Consider the following 24,975-nt stretch of genomic DNA (forward strand, 5'->3'; position numbering starts at 1 on the left):
ATGAAAATGCCTTTAATGTTTTCATTTCAATTTTGCAGTTTCTAATATGCAGATTACAGCATTATCATAATTCCATATTGTCACATGTACAATTACATGGCAGAACGTTTGCTTCCCAGGATAATGGAGCTAATTTCTAATAAATGATTTCACCAAGGATCTTAACTCATTCAGCTCTTGGGTAAATAGTGGTGGCAATAACAATATGCACATTTTTCAAGTGATTCATGCAGATGTACATTACTTAACGCCAGGCAGTTCTGTGACAAATGAAATACAATCAATTTTATACTAATATTTGCAGCAGTAATTTTGTGCTTTAAGATTTGCCCAGACAACATCCAATCTGTAACAAAATAAAGGCAGCTAAAATGAAATGGATTGTTTATATCCACATTTATTTTTGCACACAGATATATATACATATATATTTATACAGCCCAGATGGCTCCAGACACCAAAAAAAATACTTACATTATCTTTTTTAACAGCATCCAAATTTAATGCTCTCTTAGCCCTGCAAGAGAAAAACATGGACAGGTTTTATGGTCATGTAGACACAAAGATTTCTGTTAGTAAGGTCTATAATTGATAATGTTAAAGACAGTCTCCTTTTCTGGTTTCACATTTTCTGATGGCATCCAAAGCAAATCCATTCCCTGAATGTTGCTTGTTTAGAAGGATAAAGTGTTTGCCTAAGTAAATCTGATTCTCCATTTCATACCAGAGATAAAATCAAGGCTCTGAAGTGAAATCATGCTGAGTATTTATCTTTTCTCCAAGGCTATAAACAACAACCCCCTCCCCCAAAAGCATTTCCATTTACATACCTTCTGAGCAAGGCTTGCAATTATTTTGCCATTAGTCGAAATAATGTTTAAGACATTTAAGACACAGGTAGAGGCAAGGTGAAATAAGTAGTTTTTCCCATCATTTTAGCTCTTAACATGATTCAGTGCTACCAGCCTATGACTTAACTGGGGAACAGATGCTCTATGTCTTTACAGGTCCCCAAACCATAAGAAACTGTTTGCTTCCCTTCCTCCCTCTCCTGATTCAGGAACATGCCAAGCTCTCTCTGCAAAATCTGCTCCTCTGAACTGGATGCCCAGCTGTTAATGGCAACACTGGAAGAGGAAAGCTGAATATTTATAATACTTTATATGGTACAGCTGTCTGCTAAAGAGCAGTCATCAAAATTTTATTGAATGCAGGCGAAATGCTCCAAGGAAAGAAAGGTCAACATAAATTAAGACTATTTTTCCCAGAGACAACTGAAACTTTTTAAGCACGTTCCTAAATCTTAACAATAGTTTAAAACATGATGTAAAACGATGAGAAAAAAAAAATCTTTGTAAGAACAGTCCCCAAGAAACATATATATTACATTGAATTAAACAAGGTTTGGAATATACATCATATTTCAAGAAGTTAGTTCGGTTTTCGTCTTGGAAAAAGAATGTTTTGCCTTGTAAGGAATTTAGATGACCTCATTCCAAACATATCCTTTTCAAATTTATGCTGCTATTCCAAAACTGTAAATTAAAGGATTGGGAAAATAGAATGGAAACACATCTCTGATATGTAAGGCAAGGGTCTTATAGGAAAACTGTTTTACAGCTATCTCTATTACAAAAAGGGGAAAAGAAATACCCTGTCTTAAAAAAGCCAAGTAAACAGGTAACATTTAAATTAAAAAGGCCTCTGAAATTCTGGCCAAAGGGCAGCCAAAGCTGCAACAGTTTGATGGAATTCTTTACAATGTATTTCTTTTTTAAAGAGAACCCCATATAGCTCAAGGAATCCCGACTCCATTACAGCTTCCAGCTCGTGGCAGCGGAGAAATATTCCATTTATTAATGCATCCACACTGCAAGGATGCTCTGGGGGCCAATGCATTTGCATGTTACACTAAGGCATGTTCTGATGGAAGTTTTTATGGCAGGTGTCAACAGGAGCCGAAAGCCAGAGGAAATCAGGAGCAGGATCACAGCTGTAGGATGAAATAAATGAGAAACTACATGAAAATCCCACTAAGTTATAAACACTGAGAACATTTCTTAGGGGGAAAGCTGAGCACTGATCAAAGCCATGCTCTTTGAAGTCTGTCAAATATTGTGTAGAGCAACAGAGCAGCACACAGCCCAGATTTCTCTCTGCAAGCACCCTGAACTATGGGGGCAGAGATGGAGCCTCATTCCAAGCTCTTCAACGTTGGAAAGAGCTGGAATATTGTACAGGAAAATAGAATTTTAGCTTTAGGAGGTCAACCTTGCCTTGTGCCACCCAACAGCCTGGCTTGCCTGGGGGTTGTTTTTACTGATTGTCTTTTCAATGCCATTATATGAGAAGTTAAATCAGAATTATTAAAAATTTATGCTGTAAGTCTACACACAGAGCCTGGCTTGGGCCCCTGAAACCAAATTTATCCTGATACCTCACATGAAAACCCTGTTGGCCAAATTGTCGTCTCTCAGATCTTCCAAAAGAAGAATGTGGTGAAAAAACAATATGTGTAAAGAAAAGTATTTTAGGAAACAACATGAAGAGCACCACTTTTAGTATGGTTTATTTTTTTTTTTTTACATAGCTCACTTTGCCTGTGGTGTAGAACCAAATGTCAGAGTGGAACGAGAAAAGGAGACAAAAAGATGAGGCACTTGTGGTGAGAAAATTTAACCTGAGTTTCCTGCTCCTGAATTAGCCTGACAAGACTTAATTTATTTTCTTAACCATGCAGAGTATGATGGCACATGTTTCCAGCCAGCTGTACAACCTGCAGTGATTATTTTGTGCCTAATATTTATCAGGTTAAAGAACTTTCTTTATTGATCTCCAGAAGCCCACGATGAGCAGAGACACACAAGAGCAGCACCACACTTACATGACTTGATTAATTACTTGCTGCTTGATAAATTGCAAAATATAGGAGAAAAATGAGCAGGATTTATTCCCTTTGGAGACAAAATGAAGAGATACAGCCTGATGGAAAATGGGCATGGGGGGTGTCATGCCATGATCTCCACAGGCCTGCAATTCCTTCCCACCTCTCTGCACCTGAGTGTGTGAATCTGTAATTTAGTCACTGCTGTAATTGTAGTAAATCCTTTTGAATCACTTTATAAATATTAAATCAGTCAGTGATTAACTGTTGCTAAACTCTTTTGCACCTGTATCTTTTGTATCCATATCCTTGTCCCCGTGACCCTTTTGCATCCCTGGTCTCCATGTAAATCATTCTAAATTGATTCTAATCCCATTTTCCTGTCTCTGCTCCATCTGTGTAGTGAGCAATAGCGTGAACCTTGCCATCAAACTGTTGAAGCCACACTTTCACAAATTCATATCAAAACCTGCTTTTTTTTTTTTTTTTTTTTTTTTTTTTTTTTTTTTTTTTTTGCCAATCCCTTCCGTGGTGGCCAAGGGAGGGGTCAGAGGATGGACCAGGCTTTGCCCAGCAATGGGACAAGAGGCAATGGGCAGAAAATGATGCCCAGGAGGTTCCACCTGGATGTGAGGAAGAACTTCTTTCCTGTGCAGTGACTGAGCACTGGAACAGGGCAGAGAAGGTGTGGAGTCTCCCTCACTGGAGATATTCCAGACCTGCCTGGATGCCAGCCTGTGCCATGTGCAGGGGATGACCCTGCTTCAATGCTGGACTGGATGGACCCACTGTGGGTCCTTTCCAAGCTGAACCATCTCGTGATCCTTCTTCTTGCCCCTCTCCCACAGAGCCCCACGGGCGTTATCCATGCTGTGTAGAGAGATATAGAATTAGAACAGCTGGGACTGGAAGGGATCTCTGGAGATCATCCAGTCCAAACCCCCTTGCCAAGGCAGGGTCACCCGGAGCAGGCGACGCAGGCTTTGAATGTCCCCACAGGGGGACACTCCACGCCCTCCTGGGCAGCTGCTCCAGAGCTCTGCCACCCTCAGCGTACAGCACTTCTCCTTGATGTTGAGGTGGAACTCGCTGTGTTTTAGTTTACAGCCATTGCTCCTTGTCACGTCGCTGGGCAGAGCCGCGCCCGACCCTTCGGAAATGCAGAATCCGGAGAGGATCACCCACAGCGGCAGCGCCGCCCAGCCAGCCCCGCCCGCAGCGCTGCCCCAGGAACCACTGCCCGCATTTCCCGGTCTGTTTCCATCTGGAAACAAATCCCGCCCCCCTCGTCAGCCGCTCCTTCCGCCCCGGGCCCGCTCCGAGCGCGCTTCTCCCCTCACGGACCGCGCTCGGGAGCCGCGGCCCGCCGGGAGAAGCGCCCCCCTCACGGCAGAGTCCGCGGGAACCGAGCCGCTGCCGTGAGGGGACGGTGCGAGAGGAGAGAGCACAGAGAGAGGGAAGAGAACACGGCAAGGGAGAGGAGGAAGGGGAGAGAGGGCGGACGGAGAGGGCGAGCAGCGCTGCCCCGCTCCCCAGACACCTACGACATCCCGGAGCCGCTCCCGCCGCCTCCCCTTCGGAGCTCCCGCCGTGTGCCCGCCAAACGCCGCCGGCTGGAAACGGCGCTGAGGGCGGGCCGGGCCGGGGCGGGGTCGAGGAGCCCGGCGGGGCTGCGGGGCCCAGACCGAAGCCGAGACCGGGACCGAGACCGAGACCGGGACCGGGACCGGGACCGGGACCGAGACCGGGACCGGTGTCGGTGTCCGTGTGGGCTCGTCGGGTCCCGCTGTGCGCGGTAGGAGCCGGGCCGGGGCCGGTGATGTTCGGGGCGGCCAAACGCGCCTCAGGGATGGCCGAGCTGGGCTGAGGGAGAGAGAGCGGGAGGGCTGATTCCCCTCAGGGCTGGGCGAAGGGGATTGTAATTGTGAAAAATGCACGTTTTAGGATTGGCTTTTCGCAAATGTTACAATGAATGTTATATGTGTAATGTTGGAAAGTTACGCTGTATTAATTCTCTCAAGTAGTGCGCTGAATGTGTTTTTAGGTTATAACACAATGTTAAAATAGAAACGATACTATGTAAGATACTTTTTAACTAGGTCAAGAAAGAGATGAGATAATCAAGGAATTCTTCGCACAAAGATTACAATTACAGAAACCCCTAAATTTTCCAGAGGAGAGGAATTTATGGCTTTCCTTATCAACAGAAACGAACTTCTTCAAGCCTGACTTAGACTCGAAGGCACCTGGGGATTAACAGAAACTTTTTAACAAGGACCAGACGAATTTCTTGTTTTAAATAAAATATATGCATAGTCGTGAAGTGTTTTGTATATGCAACAGACTATTGCTTTTAAGGTGATTCCTTTGTTCACAAAGCATGCTTGTTGTGGCTTAAGTGCCCGAGAGCATCCGGACGTCCGTAATTCTTTGCTTTTTATTGTCTTGTAATCGTCCTAACTCTAAATTTTTATTACTCTAATTGTATTGCTATTTTTATAGCTATTTTATTATTATTAAACTTTAAAAATTTTAAAAACCAAGAGAACTTAAGGCTCATCCAGTTCCACCCATGGGCAAGGACTCCTTCCACTATCCCAGGCTGCTGAAACACCCATCCAAACCTGGCCTTGGACACTTCAGTGTGAAAAACGCCAATCACTTGGTTTAAAAAAAAAAAAATTAAAGTTTAATAATAATAAAATGGTTATAAAAGTAGCAATACAATTAGAGTAATAAAAATTTAGAGTTAGGACAATTACAAGGCAATAAAAAGCAAAGAATTATGGATGTCCGGATGCTCTCGGGCCCTTAAGCCCAATAAGCATGCCTTGTGAACAAAGGAATCACCTTAATAGCAACAGCCTGTTGCATATTCATACATCCATACATGATGCATAAATTCCTTGCAAATTAAGAGCTTTTCTGGTTTTTGTCAACTTCTTAATCCTGGTGGTTCCATAAAGACAGAGAGAAGGTGGAAGAATGTATTTTCTGATAAGGAGGCTGTAACTCTTTATGTGCCCTGTCGCTGTTATCTCTGTGCAAAGAGTTTCTTGATTATCTCATCTCTTTCTCGAGCTAGTTAAAAAGTATCTTACATAGCATAGTTTCTATTTTAACATTGTGTTATAACCTAAAAAATACATTTAACACACTACTTGAGAGAATTAATACAGCATAACTTTCCAACATTACACATATAATATTCATTGTAACATTTGCGAAAAGCCAATCATAAAATGTGCATTTTTCACACCAGGGATCCAGGGGCAGCCACAGCTTCCAGGGCCTCCCCACCCTCACAGGGAGGAATTTCTTCCCAGTGCCTAATCAAAACCTGCTCTCCCCTTGTTTGGAAGCCTGGGCTGGATTGCTCCCCTCTGTCTATTTTTCTGAAGTGTCATTTATGCAGTACAAATGTCCCAGCCTAAGCCACGGGGCTGCTGGCAGTGCTGCTGTCACTAAGCCATTGCTCACTGGATTTTCCAGCCGTGGATTGGCAGCACTTCCTGGCCCTCATAAGAAATAGCTCAGTAATGGGAAGTCCGAGGAGTACAAACAAGAGTTCACATTTTCTAAACTGGTCACTGGAAAATTAACATTTCTTCTTCTTCTTCTCCTCCTTGCCTTTCCCCCCAGTTCATTCCGTGTGTGTAACACTGGTGCTTCATTATAGTGACACCCCTTTGCAGGAGCCAGGCCGTGCCAGGGGGTCCCTGCAGGGCCCTTCTGGTGCCTGTGTAATATTAAAGTGTCAGGGAGTTACAAATTGGGTACTTCATCCTTGATAAGCAATTATTATCTGCCTTTCCCAAGTGTAAAAGATCTGTACAACTCAACAAGGTGCCAGTGATTGAGGCCTCCTGAGTAAAAACCCAATGAGTCCTGAAGGGGACCCTGGGATGCTGTTGTCTTGTTGCTGAACTTGAGATATTCCATTTATTATACTGGAATATATTTCCTGAAGTCAACATTGGGTAAAATAATACAAGAAGCTGTTAAAGCAACAGCACAACAGGATTTAGTGTCCCTCTGTGATGGCCTTGTAAAAACCTTAATCACCCCTGGTGGAAGCAGAAAGCTGCTGTCAGAGTTTGCTGACCATTGCTGAGCAAACAGCCTTGAGTTGTTTTAATAATTGAGAAAAAAATGTGTTTCTGGTTTTTTCCCATTCATTTATAACTGTATGGGCCTTGGATTTAAAAGGCCTGAGTTGCTCAAAGTTTTATGAACACTTATGTTTAAAGTTTTATGCACAATTATTTCTATTATTTATATTTAGGTAACTCTAAGAAATAGAATTCTGTGCTTAACCTGGCATTTTTTGAGATTAAGGGTTCCAATTTGGACCAATTTTATTATTATCCATATGTTTTGTTGAGTTATTAGAGTAAAAAGAGAAAATATGGATGGCAAAGCCTTGTTTCACAGATAACATGAAAATGTGTTTTTGTGCTTTCAAAAATCAAGACTATATAATGTTTATATAGTACTTGTAATATCAAATATCTGCAACTATATAAAATACAGTGAAATGAATCTTTTTACTGCCAGTGAAGGATAAACTGTGACAAACCCTTTGTGCTTGTGGATCTCATGGTGCTTACCCACAAGTGTAGATAATTATTCCCATCCCAGATTTAGAGAAAAGAAAGGATACGACCTGGATGTTCGGATAATTTGGGCTAGTCTGTGTTTCAGGGGACAAACAGAGGCATTATTAAGACAATTACAAATTCTAACTGGAATTTCATCCCTCCCAGGATGGCCAGCACTCCTGGGAATCAGAAAGCCACACACTTGGAAAATTCCCAAGGGAAGAAGTCCCAGCATGCAGAAGAAGCCATTTTTTACATGAACTGCAGAGCAGCTTATCTGACTGTCTTAAAAAGCAGCTTAGAAAATATTAAATCAAAAGAACAACTCAGTTTAGGTAATGATTGGATCTTTTCCCCTCTAACTCTTACTGTGCATAAACTCAGTAACTGGTTTAAGGAATTGAGAGTATTTTTGGATGCCTGCTGGAAGTGGGAATGCCAGACAGAGGTATTTTATTGTAGATTATTTTATTATAGATAATGAAATAGATTTTAGGTCGATTTAGATAGATTTATAGATAATAAAATAGATTTATAGATTTTTACTTGTAAATCACCAGTAGGAAAGGTCTCAATTCAGTTTAGAGTGGACAGATGGGCACAGAAAACCACCACAACTGGTGTTCCATAAGAATTCTTACTCCTTATCTCAACTCCTCCTGAATTACACTCCCACAGACTGGAATATAAAGTTCTCTTTTTTTTTTTTTTTTTTTTTTTTTGTCCAGACTTTCTTTGTGTATAAGTGGTGGTGCTGGTGCCAGCAGTACAGCAGAAAAGACAAATGTTTGACTGCTTCGGCTGCACTAAATAAGGTTGTTGGCAGAAACTGAAAGCTGTGGGGCTTTGGTTTGAAAACCTCAGGAATTCCAAAGAGAAGTGAGAGAAATTTACCTGAAAAATGGAAATTGGTTTCTTAATAATGTATCTTAGTGACCAGGTAAGATAAGGAAAAAGTAAAGTAAGACTGAGTAATAAATAACCTCAGTTTTGAAGGAGGTTTCACTGTGGCAGAAAAAATTCTTCAAGCAAATACAATTCCAACTTTGCACTGTAGGGAGCTGTAGGATTGTGTGCTCTCTTTGGGTGGTGATTTTTTTTTTTTTCTTAGAGAATTCTGTTCTTTTTAAAAAGGTTTCTCATGGAAACCACCACTTTAAAAGCTGAATGCACTGATTGTAGCTTCTTTCCCTACAGCAGAACATGAAATTTCCCCCATTAACAAGCTTATTCCTACAGCTTGTGACTTGGTGCTCTCCAGGCTTTCCCAGCTGCAATAAAAGGGCCTTTATGACATCCTAATGATAGTTTGGGATAATCTGGATTTTAACAGAGGGGTGGTGTGAACAAATGTCATCTCTCTAATAAATGCTTTGGCTTTCAGCTCTATCCATATGCCACTTGGCTGCACAGCAAGTGTTTGGGCATTTTGCTTTCAAGGTCAGCTTAGAGAGGGCAGTTAGTTGTTTAGACTCTCAATCCTTCCAGAGGTATTTAAGAATTTATTTTAGAATTTGTTAGCACTGAGAGTTAAAGACTTATATTTCATCTTAAGCCAATTTTGGCATTTCTCAAACGAGTGGTGCCAGTGTTTAAGCATCTCTTGCTTCATGAAGTTTGGCTGATATTCCAAACTAAAGTGCTCACTGAGAGATTGGCCCTGGGAAATTTTATTTGTAGGAGTTTTTCTTATCCCCAAATGGTAGCTTAATTTCCTGTCTGGAGAGATTTAGCAGAACCAGACCATAAAGAAATATAAATGAAAGGTGCAGTCTGATTGAGCTTTCACAAACACAAACTGGGAGGCATGGAGGGAATGGCAAGTGCTGGTCTCCCTGGAGATATAAAATTAAGGATTGTATATTTGAAGGATATCTGTCAAATACAATAATGTGCTGCACTGACATTGCAGGGAACTCTCCTATCCATGGGAACAAACCCCCAGAGTCACTGCCCTTCCTTCCCTGGCTGCCCTTGACACTGAAATCCCCAAACCGTTGCTCCGTGCCCGGCGTGGCTCGGATAAAGATGTGATCCCTGCTCTGTTCTGGCTCCTCCAGCAGAGGTGGCAGGGCACAGATCTTTATTTAGTGCTTGGCACTGAGGCAGGGATTGACAGCAGCCATGCCTGGTTGGTTTGTTGGTTTGTTTGTTTGGTTTGCTGGGTCCCACTGAGCATTGTCACGATGCCACTGCCTCATTTCACAGATGCTCCTCAGCAGTTCCCAGCACAGGCTTGGGCACTGCTCAGCTGGCTCAAAATCAAATGCCAGCCCAGGTGGAGATGGAGGATCTCCTGTGCTTCCCTTAAAGATTATTTGGGAAGATATGAAAGCATTTCTCTCATTTCAGATAGACTGTGCATTTGAATTTAATTTCCATTTAACGTAATACCTTCATCACACTGAAAACAGAAAGGATGTTTTCAGTAAAGACCTTGAAGAGGCAGATAGATCCAGCAAATTCATTTTGGAGAATGCCAGGTGTAACACCCATGGCACTGGCTGCATGTGTGACATTGGCTGCCTGGTGGTATCATTTTCCCCTTAAAATTCATGTATAATTTGAATTGATATGTTCAAATATACAGGGATGACATAAAATATTGTCTCAGATAAATTCTACTCTAAATCTCAGTTCTTGGCAAAGGAAGTGCAAAGATGATGTTGGTCTTAGTAGAAATAGGATCTAATAATGTGCAGACTTAAAAATAATATATTTTTGATATTAAGACACTGGATATAGGCTGAATTTTACACCTGAGACTGTGTTTGAGTTTATGGTTATTTTGATTAAGATCATAAACAAAACTGTCCTTCAGACCCACTTTTCTCTTGGAGTGATTTGGCTTTAAAAAAATCTGAACATGGAAAGCGACTCAAGGATGTTTGGAGAAAACTCCTTTTGTAACAGTTGGAAGATATATTTAATATTGTGTTTTATTATTCAGTACTTCAGCTGGCTGGAAGAAATCCTTCTCAGAAGACCATTAACAAATACTGGACTTCACAAACAACTTCACTGAATTTTGATGATTTTTGTGCTATTTTAAAAAAAGAAAAGCCAGCTACAAAAAATGAACTGCTTGAAGCATTTGGTAAAATAGACACAGATAAGGCTGGATATATTTCACATGATGAACTTTGTAAAATTCTTACAACAGTAAGTATCACTAGAAACTTAATTAATCCATCTTTAATTAGTAGAGATTTTGGAAATTAGATAGTACTGGGAGCTGGGATTCCCCATTTTATGGAAGATTTTCATCATGGGTTTCCAGAAGGCATCACAGAATTACATAAACTGATACAGTTGATCTCTTTGATATTTAGTAGCATTGTAAAGACAAAATCTTTAATGGTTTTGACCTCTGTTTTCATGATTCAAATAAAAATCTGTTGAAATCTATTGCAAGATAAGATTCTCTGACAGAACATAAAATTATTTTTCCTTTGTTTATGGAATTTGTGCTGTAGGTGAACGGGATTCTTGATTAGGAACCCAAGCTGAGCTGTTTTTATCTTGCAGAGAGGTGATAAAATGACCTGGGAGGAAGTGACCAGCATCACTAAACAAGCTGATTTTAACTGCAATGGCAAACTTGACTACAACAAGGTATGGCCAAGAGTGATGTTTGTTCTTGTGTTATTGACAATACAAGCATTAGTGATGCCCTTGCCCCAGGATTGTAAATTTTCCACTGAACAAACTGCCCACAAAGACTTGTACAAAAATATGGTTTCATAGGAGGAAAGCTGGTAAGAATCCTGTTAAAAATCAGTCCTCCAATATCTAGAAAGGAGGAGTTGAAAGTCACACTTAGTTTTTAGTGTGACTTTTGAAGGAGGTCAATATTTGGACCTCCTTGTTGAATCATGGCTGCATTTTACTGTGATACTTGAGTGGTTGTCCTGATTAATGAAAATTAAAATTATATTGGGCTTGAAGAGGAAGTGCATTCCATTTGCTGAGCTGTGCTTTCCTTGCTAATGCTACATTTTGCTCCTTAAAACCTTTTGAGAAATGTGACTTGGTAAGTGAAATATTCTTTTATTCTCTCCAGTTCTGTGAGCTGTACCTGAGCACCAGTGAGCAATGCTGCAGAGCTGCAAGGAACAGGCTGGAAACTGACCCTCGACTGAGGCAGCAGCACTTTGGGAATCAAACTGAAAATTTCCCTGAAGGGGTCACACTGCCAGTGCCAAAACCATCCCCGAGGGTCTCCAGGAAAACTGATCACAAACTGGCTAAAGGTATTTAAATTTCTTACATTTTGTGTTTTCTTTCTGGTGGAGATGAAGCTCTGGCTCAAGGAGCAGTTGAGTTTTTGTTTAGTTTTTCTCAGATTACTGAAGATTTTATTGATGAATATAATTTCTACTGCAGCAATCAAATCAATGTGTCAGTAAAATATGTTCAAATGGCTGCATCTGTGAAATCTCAGATTCCCAAGGGTGGATTCTGTTGATTTTCATGTGACACAGTCCAGAGGGAAGAGAGAAAATGAATGCTCAGGTGTTGCAATTGGCAAATTATTATATAATGTTGCTCAGGTTTGCAATAGGCAAATTATTTATTTCCTTCCTAGATCAGAGATGAAACCCTAAACATTTCTCAGTAAGCTGTTTGTTTCAATTATTAAGGCTGCTTTTCAAGCACAATTAATAAGTTGTGGACAGTTTAATGTCCTTCCTGAAGTTACAAAGACACTTCAAAACCATCCCAAACTGCAAAAACTCCACAGGGAATGGTCTGCAGAAGCACCAAGCATGAAATTTTGGGATGTAGTTTGTGCTGTTCCAAATTGCTTCAAATCAAAGAGGTGCAAAAATGAGAACAGTGATGAAGGGAAATTCTCTGATGGAATTCCTGTTATCCAGTTTTCTTTGTGCTTCTAAATGCAAGGTTTATGGTAAATAGCACTAGGAGAGGGTTGAAATAATGTAACTGTAATTAAATATCTCTGTTTATAGGTGACAGCAGAGCTCCTTCAAGACCTTCATCAGCTCAAAGCAGCAAAGCTTCCACCTCCACCACTGTCTCTGTGGGTGCCAGCAGCAGCAGGAGCACAAAGCCAATTATTGAGCCTGACACAATGAAGGTATCACACTGAAATGATGGTGTTTTCCTCTAGGCACCTGTGTCACTGCATTTTAAAGAAGCTAAAAAATCAGAGAAAAATGGTGTCTTATGTTTTATTAACAGTTTGTCAAGGGCAGCTATAAACTACTGAAAGCTTTCTTGATACGTATTATTATTAATATTTTTATATACTGTTGGTTTTGCTGACAACAAGTTATTGGAAATAATTTTTCAGGTGTGAAGGTTTAATAGAACAAAATATGTTTTTTATAAATGAAACCACTGTTGGAGAAAACAGTTAATGACTTCTTGAGAAATTTAAAATTGAATAATTTATTAGGTTGGTGAGAACTTTAAATGCTTAAGTAGTCTGAAAGACTGTGTATCATAAACTTTTGCATGAAAGGTAATTAGAAATAAATAACAGATCTGTGAGCATATTCAGTTTCGTGGGCATTGCTTGGTAAATAGATGCTATAACCTGAAAATATTGATTTTTATTTAGACTAATATGTTCTATCAGTATTTTCTTTTAAATAAATCACTCATTCAATACAAATTCCTGGGGGAGAGAGACAACAAAGTCACTTTGCTAAGTCAATATTTGTAGAGTGTTAATATTGATCTTTTTCCCTTTGTTTTCCCTTTCTTGACTGAACCTTTACTAGTTTTCTTTCAACAGAAAATAATAGCTGTAGAAATAGAAAACATTAACTGGGAACTGCTGGGATACATTAAAAATGTTCACCTGGAGACTCCTGTATGAAAGGGAAAAAATGGTTCTGACCACACAGTGTAACTGCTGCTGGAAAACTGAACTGATTGTCCCCAGGAGCTGCATTTTTGTTTCAAATAACAACTCTGGATTTGTTATTGAACTCTGAAGTCCTTTTTATCTTCCCCATTGCTATACAGTGACATTTTGTTCTATATTAAAATTTCCAAACATCATCTCCCAGGGGTTCTGTGCAGGCTGTTTAGGTAGCTGGACCTCCATGCAATTTAACCTGCAATCTCACCTTGTTCAAACATGATGTGGGGTGTATAAAACCAGCACACACTTCCCCAAGATTGGATTCTTTCTTCTTTCTACCAGCCAGTAAAAACTGACTGGAAAAAAACCCCATATTGATTATTATTGCTTGGCATCATCCAAAACCTGAAATCAATCCATGAACATAGAAAGGTTTATTTCCTATTAATTAAATATCCCCTATTAAGAAAAGATAATTATAGATTTATTATATTGCTATTAATATATAATATTATATAAAATCAATATATTATAAATTAAATATTTCCTGTTAATAAGCTATTCATTATTTTAACTTCATTTTGCACAATGAAAGCTCTGCCAGAATCAATGACTAAATACCCAGGGATTTATTTGTGGTGTGAATCAGAATCCACCACCCCAAAATTATTTTTATTTGTCTTATATCCAAGAATTTTATTCTATATTTTTGCTGTTCACCTGTCTTTTTGTTTAAGGAAGAAAATATTGCCCTCAGGAGCAACACCAACTTTACATTTCTGACAGAGGAAAAGAGTGAAAGTCAGAACATGGTGAAATGTCTAAAACTAAAAACCCTTAGAAAATCCCTCTCAATCATTGCTTTTTATTAGGAATTATGCATCAATGTGTGGATATTTTCAATATTAACTTTAATGTCAGTAGCAGTGACCAGCAGCAGGTAGTGCCTAACATTTCTTTCCAATTAAAATTTCTAACACAAACGTTTCCCACTTTAGCTATTAATTAACAACTTCTCTGTTTTGAAGTGACAGAGGGAAATCCAATCAGAAAATCCTCTTTTAGCTTCCCAATTTTACATACCTGTTTCGAATTTGATAATTTAGGGCTTCTAACACCACCTTATGCTCTCTGCCAGAGTAACAGGGTTTGACTTCCAGAAAGGAAAGGATAAGGATAAAGTTTTTGTCCAACAGTTTTGGCAGGTATCAAGCTTGGAACAAACAACCAGTTACTTCAGTTGTGTCAAGTTTGAAGAAAAAAAAAAAAAATCCATTTTTAAAGTTTCCTTTTAAATGAAGTCAGGAGTCATGAAGTGTTGGAATAACCAGTTTAGGACTAGCAGTGGAAATGATCCAAGAGGCTGAGCTCCATGTCGGAATTCTGTCACTGACTCATGTTAATCCCAGCTCCCATTATCCACTTTTGACTGACACAACCCCAGCTGTTGCTCCATATTCAACCCTCACCATTAAACCCCAGGAATATTTTGTCTCTGACCACTTTTTTTTCCTAATTATTTTTTATGATTGGTCCCCTTTTTCCTTGTCCTGTCACTACAAACCCGGTTTCATGGATAAAGAGGAGTGTAAAATGATTGGATGGATTTGTTAATTAGGTTTATTCTGCTCCATAAAAGTTGGCCAGGGGCTGATCTCTGGCTCCATGGTCCAGAAATAGCTGCATTTAAAGATTATCCCTAACAACTTCTCCAGCAGGTTGTGCCCACAATGAAAAGATTATGGGAAATTACAGGAGGGGAGGGACTTGGATAGCAGTGCCTGCCAGGGATTGGACATCACACTTTATTTTTGATTAATCTTTGTCTTTTCACAGCCAATTTACTTTGAAAGTCTTTTAGAACTTCTTGAGCAAAATCTTAATTTTTAAAAAAAAATTCCACACCTCCAAAGAACAGCAGAAAGGGAGTTGCAAATTGTATATTATTTGTATTTAAACTATTCCATGCTGTCAGATATTTGCAGAATCTTAGTGGCAATTCCAAATTAATTTTCAGCTATAGGAGCATTGGGGTAATCTCTGTGCTTTTCAGGCATTTTCACAAGTGAAGCAATGTTACTTTGCAAAATTTGTCTACAAAAAGGACTATTTGGGATTTTTTTTTTAATAAAAATATAGTGATGCTGTATCTCATGATGTGTTTTATGCAGGGTTTATTCAATAATCAAATTAATTAACATTTCAGAGGAAAATATCCTCATCCAAAATGAAGAAAGCCCTTAATACTTGCTTGGTTTCCAGGAATGGCAATGTGCACAATCCAAAGGCTGCTTCTACCTGGAGGAAAATGGGGAAATCATCAGTCACAAGTACAGGCTGCACTTACCCCAAAGATCTGCACTTTGTATCACCATCAAACCTTTCAGTATCCCCCAGGCAGGAGGTGAGTGGGTTTGTATTTCATTTTCTTCTTAAAAAGAGCTGGTGGCTTGGAGATTTACCATGGGGCTTCATCCAGTTGCTACATTGGAATTATTTTTTTCTCCCAAGTAGAATATTCCCTTTTTAATCCCATAAAACAGGAGCCTTTTAACCCCAAAATTCTTTTAAAGTCACCTAGGCTGGCTTTCTAAACAAATTTGTGTGGTGTGTAACTATTCCTTAATATTCTTGACCCTTAATAATAGAACTATTTTATCAATAATTCTTAATGATAAAATTAATAATTATCTGTAAGACAAGGCTTGGAACAATTTATCTGCTTGGCCTAAACAGGAAGAAAATCCCAATAGCATAGAATAGGTTTTTGTCCCATTTTTCATCACCAAGGATCAATAAATAGCATGGGAATATCTATTTTGAGATGCAAAGAAAAACAATTATGGGCCATTATTATTATTATTATTATTATTATTATTATTATTATTATTATTATTCAGCATTTTTGGGGGGATATTTTTCTTTTTAGGAAAATCTTGTCACTGGTTGTCAGTGGATACAGCTTTGTTTATCCTGAAGGAAAATGAAAGCCAAGAGAATTTACAGCTTGTGAGCTTTACTGAACTCCAGAACAAAGAGGTTAGAGATTTCTGGTGTATTCCTATTTTAATTGTTATTTTGTAGTGTGTGTGTTAATGCTGGAGGTGTGAATTCCGTGGGTTTGGAAGGAATTCCAGCTGTACCCAGAACTGCTGAGTTGCTGGGTATGTTTACAGCTACTCTGTAAAAACTCAGTTGTGTTTCTGCACCTTCAAACACAACATTTCCAAGGCAAAATTTGTTTAAATTTCCTTGAATTTTCTTTCTCCTTGCCATTTGAACTTCATAGTGCACAGGATATTCTTTTCCTGAGGCAGAAATAAGAGAGCATGAACTTAATTCCCCCCTCTTTCTTCATCTCTCTCCTGTCCGTTTTTCTAACTTTTATTCTAAGAAATTCACTGTTTTTTAATCTTTGAAGTGACATCACACAGCCATTTTTTTTTTAAGGAGAGAACCCAGCATCCCCAGTGTTTTCAAGTAATGAATCACTTTTGTATGAATATTACTGGCAACAGAGAAAGGCAACATTTGAGAAGTTCTTACAAACTTTTCTGTCTTCCTTTAAGAGCAGATGTTTGGCTGGAGAGGGGAGCTTGGATCTGGCGTTTACTGGCTGCTCCCTTTCACAACTGGCTGCAGGCTGAGAAAGGAAAAAACCCAAATTACTGGAGAAGCCAAACTGGTGTGGAGGGATGAAGATGGAGAACTGGCTCTCACCAACGAATTCCGGTGAGTTTTGTTCTCACATATGGGAGTAAAAATCTCTTTTCCAGCTAAAATGTGGCTTTTTAAATCTGGATTTTCCTGAAGTACTGTTTGTACAGAATAATTTCAAACAGACTGAACAGTTCTTGGCAATGGTATGAGACAGTAAAAGGAAATGGAAGCCTTTGGAAATAGTTTGGCCTTTTTCATCCCTCAGAGCTGCTTTGCTGGATATATTTGAAACAATTGATTTGGATGGGAATGGCCTCCTGAGTCTGGAGGAGTACAACTTCTTTGAGCTGAGGACTAGTGGGGAGAAGTGTGACCAGGAAGCCTGGGCTGTGTGTAAGGGTAAGTTCATTACTGTGGCTAATTAAGGCTATCAATTAACTTCCAAGCCAGATAGAACTGGGTATTCTGTACCTATTCCAAGAACATGTGTAGATCTTTTTCTCTTCCTTCTTTCTTTTTCTTTTTTTCCAGTCTCCTGTCCTTTGCTTTGCTTCATTCTGCTGTGTGTGCCACTGACCTTCTGCTGAGAAAATTCTTCCCCTTCCTAATTGTTTTGTAGCTGCCAAAGCCTGCAGGGTTTGTAATCCTGGATCATGTGGGGAAGGAAACTGTCACAGGTATTTGTTTAATCCATCTCCTTGGTGCAGTTTGGGCTGGTGCTGCTTTTTTTATCTCACAGAATGTGGAGAGGGACATTTAATTAGTGTGGCTGTGATGCTACAAATTGGCATCCAGAGTTTTTGTGGGTTGCCAGTGTCTCCTTTTATAATTCCATGTCATGTTTGACATAATTCCTTTGGAAGCTGTGGCACATTGGCCAAAATACTTTAAATCTGGCAAGCCCTATTAATTATCTTTTCCCAAAACACTCTGAGGTATCAGATTTTTTCCTAACTAATGGAAAACTCTGACAAAAATACATTTCTAGAACTGAATTTCTCCTCTGTCTGATGCCTGGATGTGCTTTTCCACACTTGATGACTTTGTCAGGGTGATACAAGCAGGAGGGGTGGAAATGTGGGAATAAATAAGAGAGGAAGGAGGAGAAGCTGGGGAATGTTTCACCAGGTCATCAATCAGAGGAAGGGTTCACACGAATATCATCAATCTTGACACCAAAGTTCAAGCCATTTATTACAGCATCTGTACCCTTGGATAGATTTATTAAATTGGTAATCCCTTTTTAATAATATATAGTAAAGATTTAGCATTGTTATGAAGATGAGAAAACCATTTTTAAAAATCCCTGACATGAGGACATTTCAATTATGTGTTTGCTGACATTAGAGTGGTGGATCTATGATATTCTCTCTAGAGAGGGGTGTTAGGATTACTGGAATTTTATTGCTTTTTAGGAACTAAGTAAATCATTTCTGTATCAAGGACCTGAAGCATTTCAAGGTGCTGGCTCCAGCTGGATTTCATTTCCCATTCCTAAAATACCCCATTCTGCAAAGCTCAACCACAAACTTTTAGGGGAAAAAAAAATCAATATGAATTCTTTTTGTTTTGAAATCCCCCTTCTTTGGGGTTATCCAATGTTTGTAGGCATTGTCCCAAATCCACAGGGGAGCTCTGCAAACAGCACATGCCTGGTCAAGGACATTCTTTCCCAAATAATCTTGGAGATCCTGAGGCTCTAAGTTGGCTCCATCTTTTCAACCTTGTTAACAGGAGGGGGATTTTGCCTTTGGAAGGATAAAGGTGTTTGCAGAGAGAACAGATTTTTAAGTGCTGTTTTTATTCCTTTGAAACAGAAAATTTTGAGATGAAGAAGAATGAACTAACAAGACAAGGATTTCTGGATTTGAATCTCATGGAAGCCAACGACCGGGATGGGGATCCTTGGGACCTTTGGGTCACCTTGTTGTCCCTGGGCTACAACAAAGCCTTGGAAATGACAGAGGTAGGAGAGGCAGAAAAGAGCAAAAATCCCTGTACATTTAACTGCTGCAATCTTTGTGCCTGCCCCAAACTGATTGCAGGAGGGCAGGGACCCACTGCCACCATCCAGGGCTGTCACTGTCCTGATTCTTAGAATAGCACTTGGATCTTCAAAAAAAGAAATTTTCTTTCCTTTAGAGAAAACCAGGATGTTATGGGGTTAAAGAGGAAGGAATTTTGGATTATATCTGTTAAAAGAATCCATGCACTCTGTTGGTTGAGAGTGATAGGAAGATAAAGGTGGTAAACTGTGACCTGTCAGCAAATTTAGAAAAAAACAGGACTTTTTCTCCTTTAAAAAGTCAATTTTGTGGCCCAAACCACAATAGAAGTAGGTAAAGATAATTTTTTCCCACGTGATTCAGAATTCCTAGTTTCCAGACATAACTATTTCTGCTATTGTTGCCTTTCACAACAGTGTCTGAAGAGGTTCAACACAAAATTTTAATGCTTCATTAAAATTTTAGGGTTTGGGTCACACATTGTTTACATTGCAGGACAAGGGATTATTTCTCTGTTTCTGGGCACTTACAGATTTTTAAAATTATTTATCTGTTTTTATATTCTGAAATACATATTACGTATTTCTGATGTCAGTAATTCTTTCTAAAGAAAGAGGATCTCTTTTATGAAGAGAAAAAATTAAAGCATTAAATATACAGATAATTAAATCATTGAATTCCCAGGAAAAACAGATTTTTTAGGATCACAGCGTGATAATATTATTTAATTTTGTTAAATAGGTCAATGTAGTCAGTATATAAAATATATCAAGACCTAAAAATAGTCAGTATGAGATATATCAATTGCCTCTCAGTGAAAATTTTGGGATGATGCTGAAGGATTTAAGGACGAGCCCTTTTCCTCTGACTTGTGGTTGGCAGAGCCCGTGCAAGGCTGTTTTTCTGCATTTCAACCACAAGAGAGAGCCCTCCTCCAAAAAAGAGCATTTTGGGGAGGTTCTTCTCCAGTTAGGAATTTCAGGAAGGTGTTTTGTGCCTTGTTCCAGCTGTGGTTTCTGGCTCCAGCCTTTGCTTTCCAAAGGCCAGCACAGCTCTCAAATGGTTCCGTAATTAATCTAAAAATCTCCAACTGTTAACTCGTCTCTCTCACTGAACTCTTTAATTCCTTGATTTCAAATAATTTCAGATTGATGTTTTGGGAGCACTGAGACAGAGCTTGAGAAATCCTGGTGGATTCCAGCAGCCTTTGGAAGGGAATTGAGGTGCTGGGACTGAGTCTGAGAAAATACAAACCCCTGGTTGTTACACCAGGAGTAAAATGTAGCCAAGATACTCCCAGAGTGCTCAATGCAACAGTGCAGAGGTGTTAAATCTCTGTGGGGTGGCACAGACAACAACAGTGTGGCAGGTTTGTTTCAGACACTGGAATACATTCAGGTTTCATCTTAATTCCTGGACATTTTGCTGTCCAAGGAAGGGTTTGCTGTGTTGAACTACATTGGGTGTACTGGGAATGGCATGGAAAAGCCACTTGTCCTGGGCTTTCATTTGGTGTAAAAGATTGCCACAGCTCACAGTTTATAACATGAAATATTCAGGCAAATATTTATACCTGGGTCATTCTAGTTCAAATGTGAAAATACTTAGGAGCTGTGGGTGAAAATCTGAGGGGAAAAACTACCGCTGGAGTGATGCTAAAACTCATCTTGTTCACTGCAGGCCTGCCCCTTTGTCATTGACATCTGTGCAGAGAGGTGCAAACCCAGAATTAAAGCCATTTCCCTGGAGGCAGGGGGCTCCCAGCTCAGCAGGGCTGTCTGCAGGTCTGTGGTTCATCAAGGAGAGGCCAAAGTGCTGGATGGCTCTGAGAACATCTTCATCTACACCTACAGATCAGGCAGCAGAATCACCTCTGTGATTGAAAATAAGGTCTGGCCCGAAACTTCCATATTGTACTTTGTGTTCATGTCTGTTACTGTTCCTCCTCCTTCCTTGGGTCATATTTGAGAATTGCTGTTCCTGAAAGCAGGTTTTGGTGTCTGCTTCATTAAAAAAAAAACACTGCCTGATGTGCTCCTTGTGACTTCAGAAGAGCCAGTGCTCCTGGAAGGGGCAGATTGTTATAATGAGGCAAGCAGTTCTAACTACCATATAGAAACTGAGTATTTTTTGTGTTCACATCCCAGTTTTTCAATATTTTGTCACAGTGTCATCATCATATGAGGAAACAAACACTAACAGCAGGAAATGCAATTAGAGCAAGAGCAGAGATCACAGCATTTACACTGCTGAATATTTTCAGTGTCCATAAGAAAGTCAAAGAGCAGTGATTTTTTAGGAGTGTGTTATGGATGAGTTTTCACCTGATTATTCTTCCAAGTGTGCTTTATTAGTAATTCAAGCTGAAAGTTGTAAATCCAAGTAAAAGTGGTTGGTGAGATTTTAAACTTTTTTCCATAGATCACAATGAATGTTCTCAGTTTCCTTTATACCAGGAACTGTGAGTAAATAAACACAGCACAGTAAGATGTTAAACTTCAGATGCTTTAAATCTGAAAAGATCACAGCAAGAAGTGTATTTTTAAATGTCCAGACATTCAAAAGGGGGTGGCTTGGGGGGCTAATATTAGGACTGGATGCTGAGGCTCCTGGAACTCTGGATTTGGCTTTGCACTTCGCCCTTTAGGGTGGATATTCCAGAGTTATTTTTATGTTTGGGGATATGTCAGAGAAGGAGATCAGGGCTGCACTGAGACAACTGGATGCTCTCTGCCCCAGATCTCTGCCCACTCTGTTTATACCACTTGGGTTTGGTTTCCAGGTCTCACCAGGCTGGGTGGGAATGCTGGGGAAGCTCCACTGGGGGGAATCTCGACAGGCTGGGGAGATACAACAAGGCCAGGTTGTATCTTCACAAGTGCTTGTGTTGTTTCAATGAATCTTAAATTACTTTTGACCATGACTGTGGTGCTGAGGTGCATTTGAAACTGTTACTCTTCAAAGAGTAGCTGTTACTCTTCAAAGAGTAGTTGTTATTCTTCAAAGAGTATCTGTTACTCTTCAGAGTATCCATGAAGCATTTCCATCCCTGAAAAACAGCAAGGTCACAGGAAGTCCAAGGAGTGTGCAGTTGTTACACAAAGAACAGACACTTAACCAGGAATGTCTAATGGTTCCTTCATGTTTTTTCACCTGCAGTCTGAAAATAAAGTGATAATTCATGTCAACAATGAGCAGAGTAAGAACTGCCTGAACAACAGGGGACTGACAGTTTTTGCTGTGGAAGTGGCTCCAAAATCCATGATGGTAAGGCTTTTTATTGCTTAGCCAACTTCAGAGAAAATCAGGTGACATTTTAGATTTTCTTTTTGTAGGGCTTTTATCATGATAATGAGCATGTGGACAGTGGCATCTTCTGATTAGATGCATTTTTTGATATTTCAAAGCTGATAATGTATTTAAGGTATCCCTGTTTTCCTGTGCTGTTTGCCATAAAAATCCATAATCCACTTTTTCATACATGGGCCTGCTTCACTTGTCCATTCTGTACATGCACCGTTCAGTAATATTTTTAATACTCTTTTTCTGAAGCTGTATTTTATTTTTTTTCCACTTAGCAATTTTTAATCCCATGTATTGATGCCTGTGAGAACAGACCAAGCATGCACTAATCAGAATGAAAAATAAATATATTGCAGTCCTTATGCACACTGTGCTTTGCTGGTGGTTAACTTTTGCTAAAGTTGATTTGGGGATCATGTTAACCATGAGACAACTTGATTGCTGAGCCCTGCTGCAGAGCTGGGCAGGCTTTAGTGACAATTCCAAATGAGGGTCCTGAGGGATGGAATGTGATGAAAAATCCATTACAAATGCAGATGATGTTTTTCTTCATTTATTTATGAATAACCCCCCGGTTTTCTTTTTCTGAAAGTGCACTCTCTTTTAAAAGCAGAGGCATCCAAGCTGTTTTATATTTCCCAGCTTTCCAGGGTGGATTAATTCAAGCCTGTAGTAAAAAGACCAGCCCCATGACACAGCCAAGGCTGGGGCCTATTTAATTTGCTGCTGACACTTTGAATATCTATTGCCTCATCCTGTAATTCAAATTTTAAATTTGAATGTAGGCTTCATTCAGTATAAACTATAAGCTTACCCCTTATGGATATTCTGCTGTTACATTCAAGAGCAATTTTTGAATATCTGTCAGTGTAGATGATGAATATTCATCATTTAGTGACACAAGTACTGAACATTTTGCTTCCACAGCACATTGGGTGACAGTTTTCCAGTAAAGAGAATTCTCTTTCACCTCTGCTTTCTCTTGTGCCAGGTCTCTCAGCACGTGATGGCCCTGAATGAGCAGGAAGAGTGGATTTACAGCTGTGTGCACTCCCTTGTATGTTAAACCTCCCAGTGCCAGGGCTGGGAGCAGCCACACTCAACCAGGATTAGCTTTGGGCAGCTTTTAGACAATTTATAGTCCTGTCCTTCTCAAAAAGCTGGCATACACTTATATTTCTTGATGATTTTGGCATGAAAACACTGAGGCACAATAAAAATTAGTGCTGTTCAGTAATCCAGCTGCCAGTTGTAATATAATTGTGCTTTATAAAGGATCATTTCTCTAAATCTGCTCTTGTTTTCCATGCCATGGATTGTAATTTCCCTCATGGCTAGAACTGCTTCACTGAGGAAAAATAACTTTGTGGAATGGGTTCCTAATTAAACATTCCTGTGGTTTTGATGTGAGAAGTATAAAGGGATGAGGCTCATTGTATTTTGTCACTTGATAAAGATTTGTTTATTTCCCTTTTTTTTTTTTTTTTTTTTTTTTTTTGTCATTTGCTGATAATCCTTATCTTACCCTTGTTCTGTAATTTCTGCCTGATTTTGTACTCTTTTATGTAAAATAAAGTCTGCCTTTCCATATGCAGTAAGGAAATAACATCATTTGAGAAAAATGAAGGTTTGTTTTGGGCTCTTGGACTGTTAACAGCAATTAATTATTCCCAGGGCAGCTGAAATAAGAAGACTGTGCAACAGCAATGAAAGCCATCTTTGAGGTACTAAAAGCATGCAGCTTATTATATTTTCCTGGTTCCTCTAAATATTTAATGTGGAAAAAAATGAAGACCCTGACCATTGGATGCTTAAAAAGTGTTTGAGTTTAAAATAGCCATTAAATGTATGTGACCTCATGTGTGAGGGCAGCAAGTAGTGTTGCAAAGTTATTTTTATCTGCCCCAAGTCCTGCTCTCTGCTGTGACTCTGCTGTAATCTTACACTGGGCAAGTAAATGTCAGTGACAAAATGAGAGCTGGGCTCTGATTTACACACTCGGGCAGGATTCCTGGTGAGCTTTGTGTTTTCCATGGCTTTCCCTTAGCAAGTACCACAGCTATCATTTCCATTTTCAGAACTGTCTAGAAGAAGTTGAGGCCCCGAAAATATTTGGTGATTTTTAGCTCTGACTGAGTTCTTCAAATGCTGCCTCAGGCAAAATGTGGGTGAAGCAGAAATTCCCAGCCCCTTGTCTAAAAAGGAGTTGGGAAATAATGAGACACTACAAATATGTGTGGAATAGACACTACAAAGTGAGCAGTCCATTATTTACATTTCTTTTGTTTGTAAAATCAGCCTTTTTAGATGTGGCAGGAATTCATATGCAACTCTCTCTGCATTTTAGGAAAGGAATGGTTAAAGCTGAAAGAAGGGCTTAGCTGAGAAATCACTGCACGTGGAAGGAGTTGGGTTTGCTGCAGGTAAAAAATGCTGTGCCCCATGGCACAGCACTGCACAGGGAACCTCATTTATTTTGTGATCCTCCTGCTGCCAGGAAGGGTTTCATTATCCAATTTTTTAAGTGAGGACATATGCAAAGTCTCCATGGCAGGTTCTGCCTTTTCTGCCCTGGAGGAGGTGAGATTAGAGATCTTGGTTGTATCTGCAGAGTCTTTTTCAGTTTGTTCCAAATCCAGGTACCACCAATTCAGAAAAATTCCAGCTTCTCTTTTTAAGGTTGAA

The 24,975-nt window shown here is 39.6% G+C and overlaps 2 protein-coding genes across 6 annotated transcripts in view; one reads left to right on the forward strand and one right to left on the reverse strand.

Moving 5' to 3' along the window:
• The window catches only part of ITGB3BP (integrin subunit beta 3 binding protein), a 19,196-nt gene extending 14,687 nt beyond the window's left edge, over positions 1-4,509 (reverse strand). For 2 of the 3 annotated variants that reach the window (XR_008438327.1, XM_053984989.1), the window contains exons 1-2: positions 4,429-4,509; positions 475-517 (exon numbers count right to left, since the gene is read on the reverse strand). Coding sequence is in view for 2 of the 3 variants with exons in the window: in XM_053984989.1 (XP_053840964.1) it covers positions 475-517; positions 4,429-4,433 (48 nt within the window). In the remaining variant the exon portion in view is untranslated. The remainder of the gene's footprint in view (positions 1-474; positions 518-4,428) is intronic. The other variant, XM_053984990.1, reaches the window with a different exon arrangement.
• On the forward strand, positions 4,176-24,709 carry EFCAB7 (EF-hand calcium binding domain 7). Of its 3 annotated transcripts, XM_053984986.1 has the most exons (15): positions 4,176-4,679; positions 7,651-7,820; positions 10,436-10,647; positions 11,014-11,100; positions 11,549-11,738; positions 12,459-12,586; positions 15,584-15,725; positions 16,251-16,360; positions 16,896-17,053; positions 17,247-17,380; positions 18,799-18,947; positions 20,668-20,877; positions 22,147-22,254; positions 23,965-24,014; positions 24,638-24,709. In XM_053984986.1, the coding sequence occupies exons 2-14, from the start codon at positions 7,652-7,654 to the stop codon at positions 23,971-23,973; spliced, it is 1,806 nt and encodes a 601-aa protein (XP_053840961.1). In that variant the 5' UTR covers positions 4,176-4,679; position 7,651; the 3' UTR covers positions 23,974-24,014; positions 24,638-24,709. The 3 variants fall into 3 exon arrangements, with proteins under 3 accessions (XP_053840961.1, XP_053840960.1, XP_053840959.1); XM_053984985.1 differs by lacking the exon at positions 24,638-24,709 and having other exon boundaries at positions 23,965-24,190; XM_053984984.1 differs by lacking the exons at positions 23,965-24,014; positions 24,638-24,709 and adding an exon at positions 23,282-23,958.
• Positions 24,710-24,975: the final 266 nt, after the last annotated feature.

This window comes from Vidua macroura, chromosome 9 (assembly GCF_024509145.1).
Source record: "Vidua macroura isolate BioBank_ID:100142 chromosome 9, ASM2450914v1, whole genome shotgun sequence".
Classification (NCBI taxonomy): domain Eukaryota; kingdom Metazoa; phylum Chordata; class Aves; order Passeriformes; family Viduidae; genus Vidua; species Vidua macroura.

Bases quoted from the DNA above. Each gene is read 5' to 3' on its own strand.
- EFCAB7 (XM_053984984.1), top strand. From the start codon at position 7,652: ATGGCCAGCACTCCTGGGAATCAGAAAGCCACACACTTGGAAAATTCC. The intron at 12,587-15,583 runs GTATCACACTGA...CTTGGTTTCCAG, and splicing joins TTGAGCCTGACACAATGAAG to GAATGGCAATGTGCACAATC. The intron at 16,361-16,895 runs GTTAGAGATTTC...CTTTAAGAGCAG, and splicing joins CTGAACTCCAGAACAAAGAG to ATGTTTGGCTGGAGAGGGGA.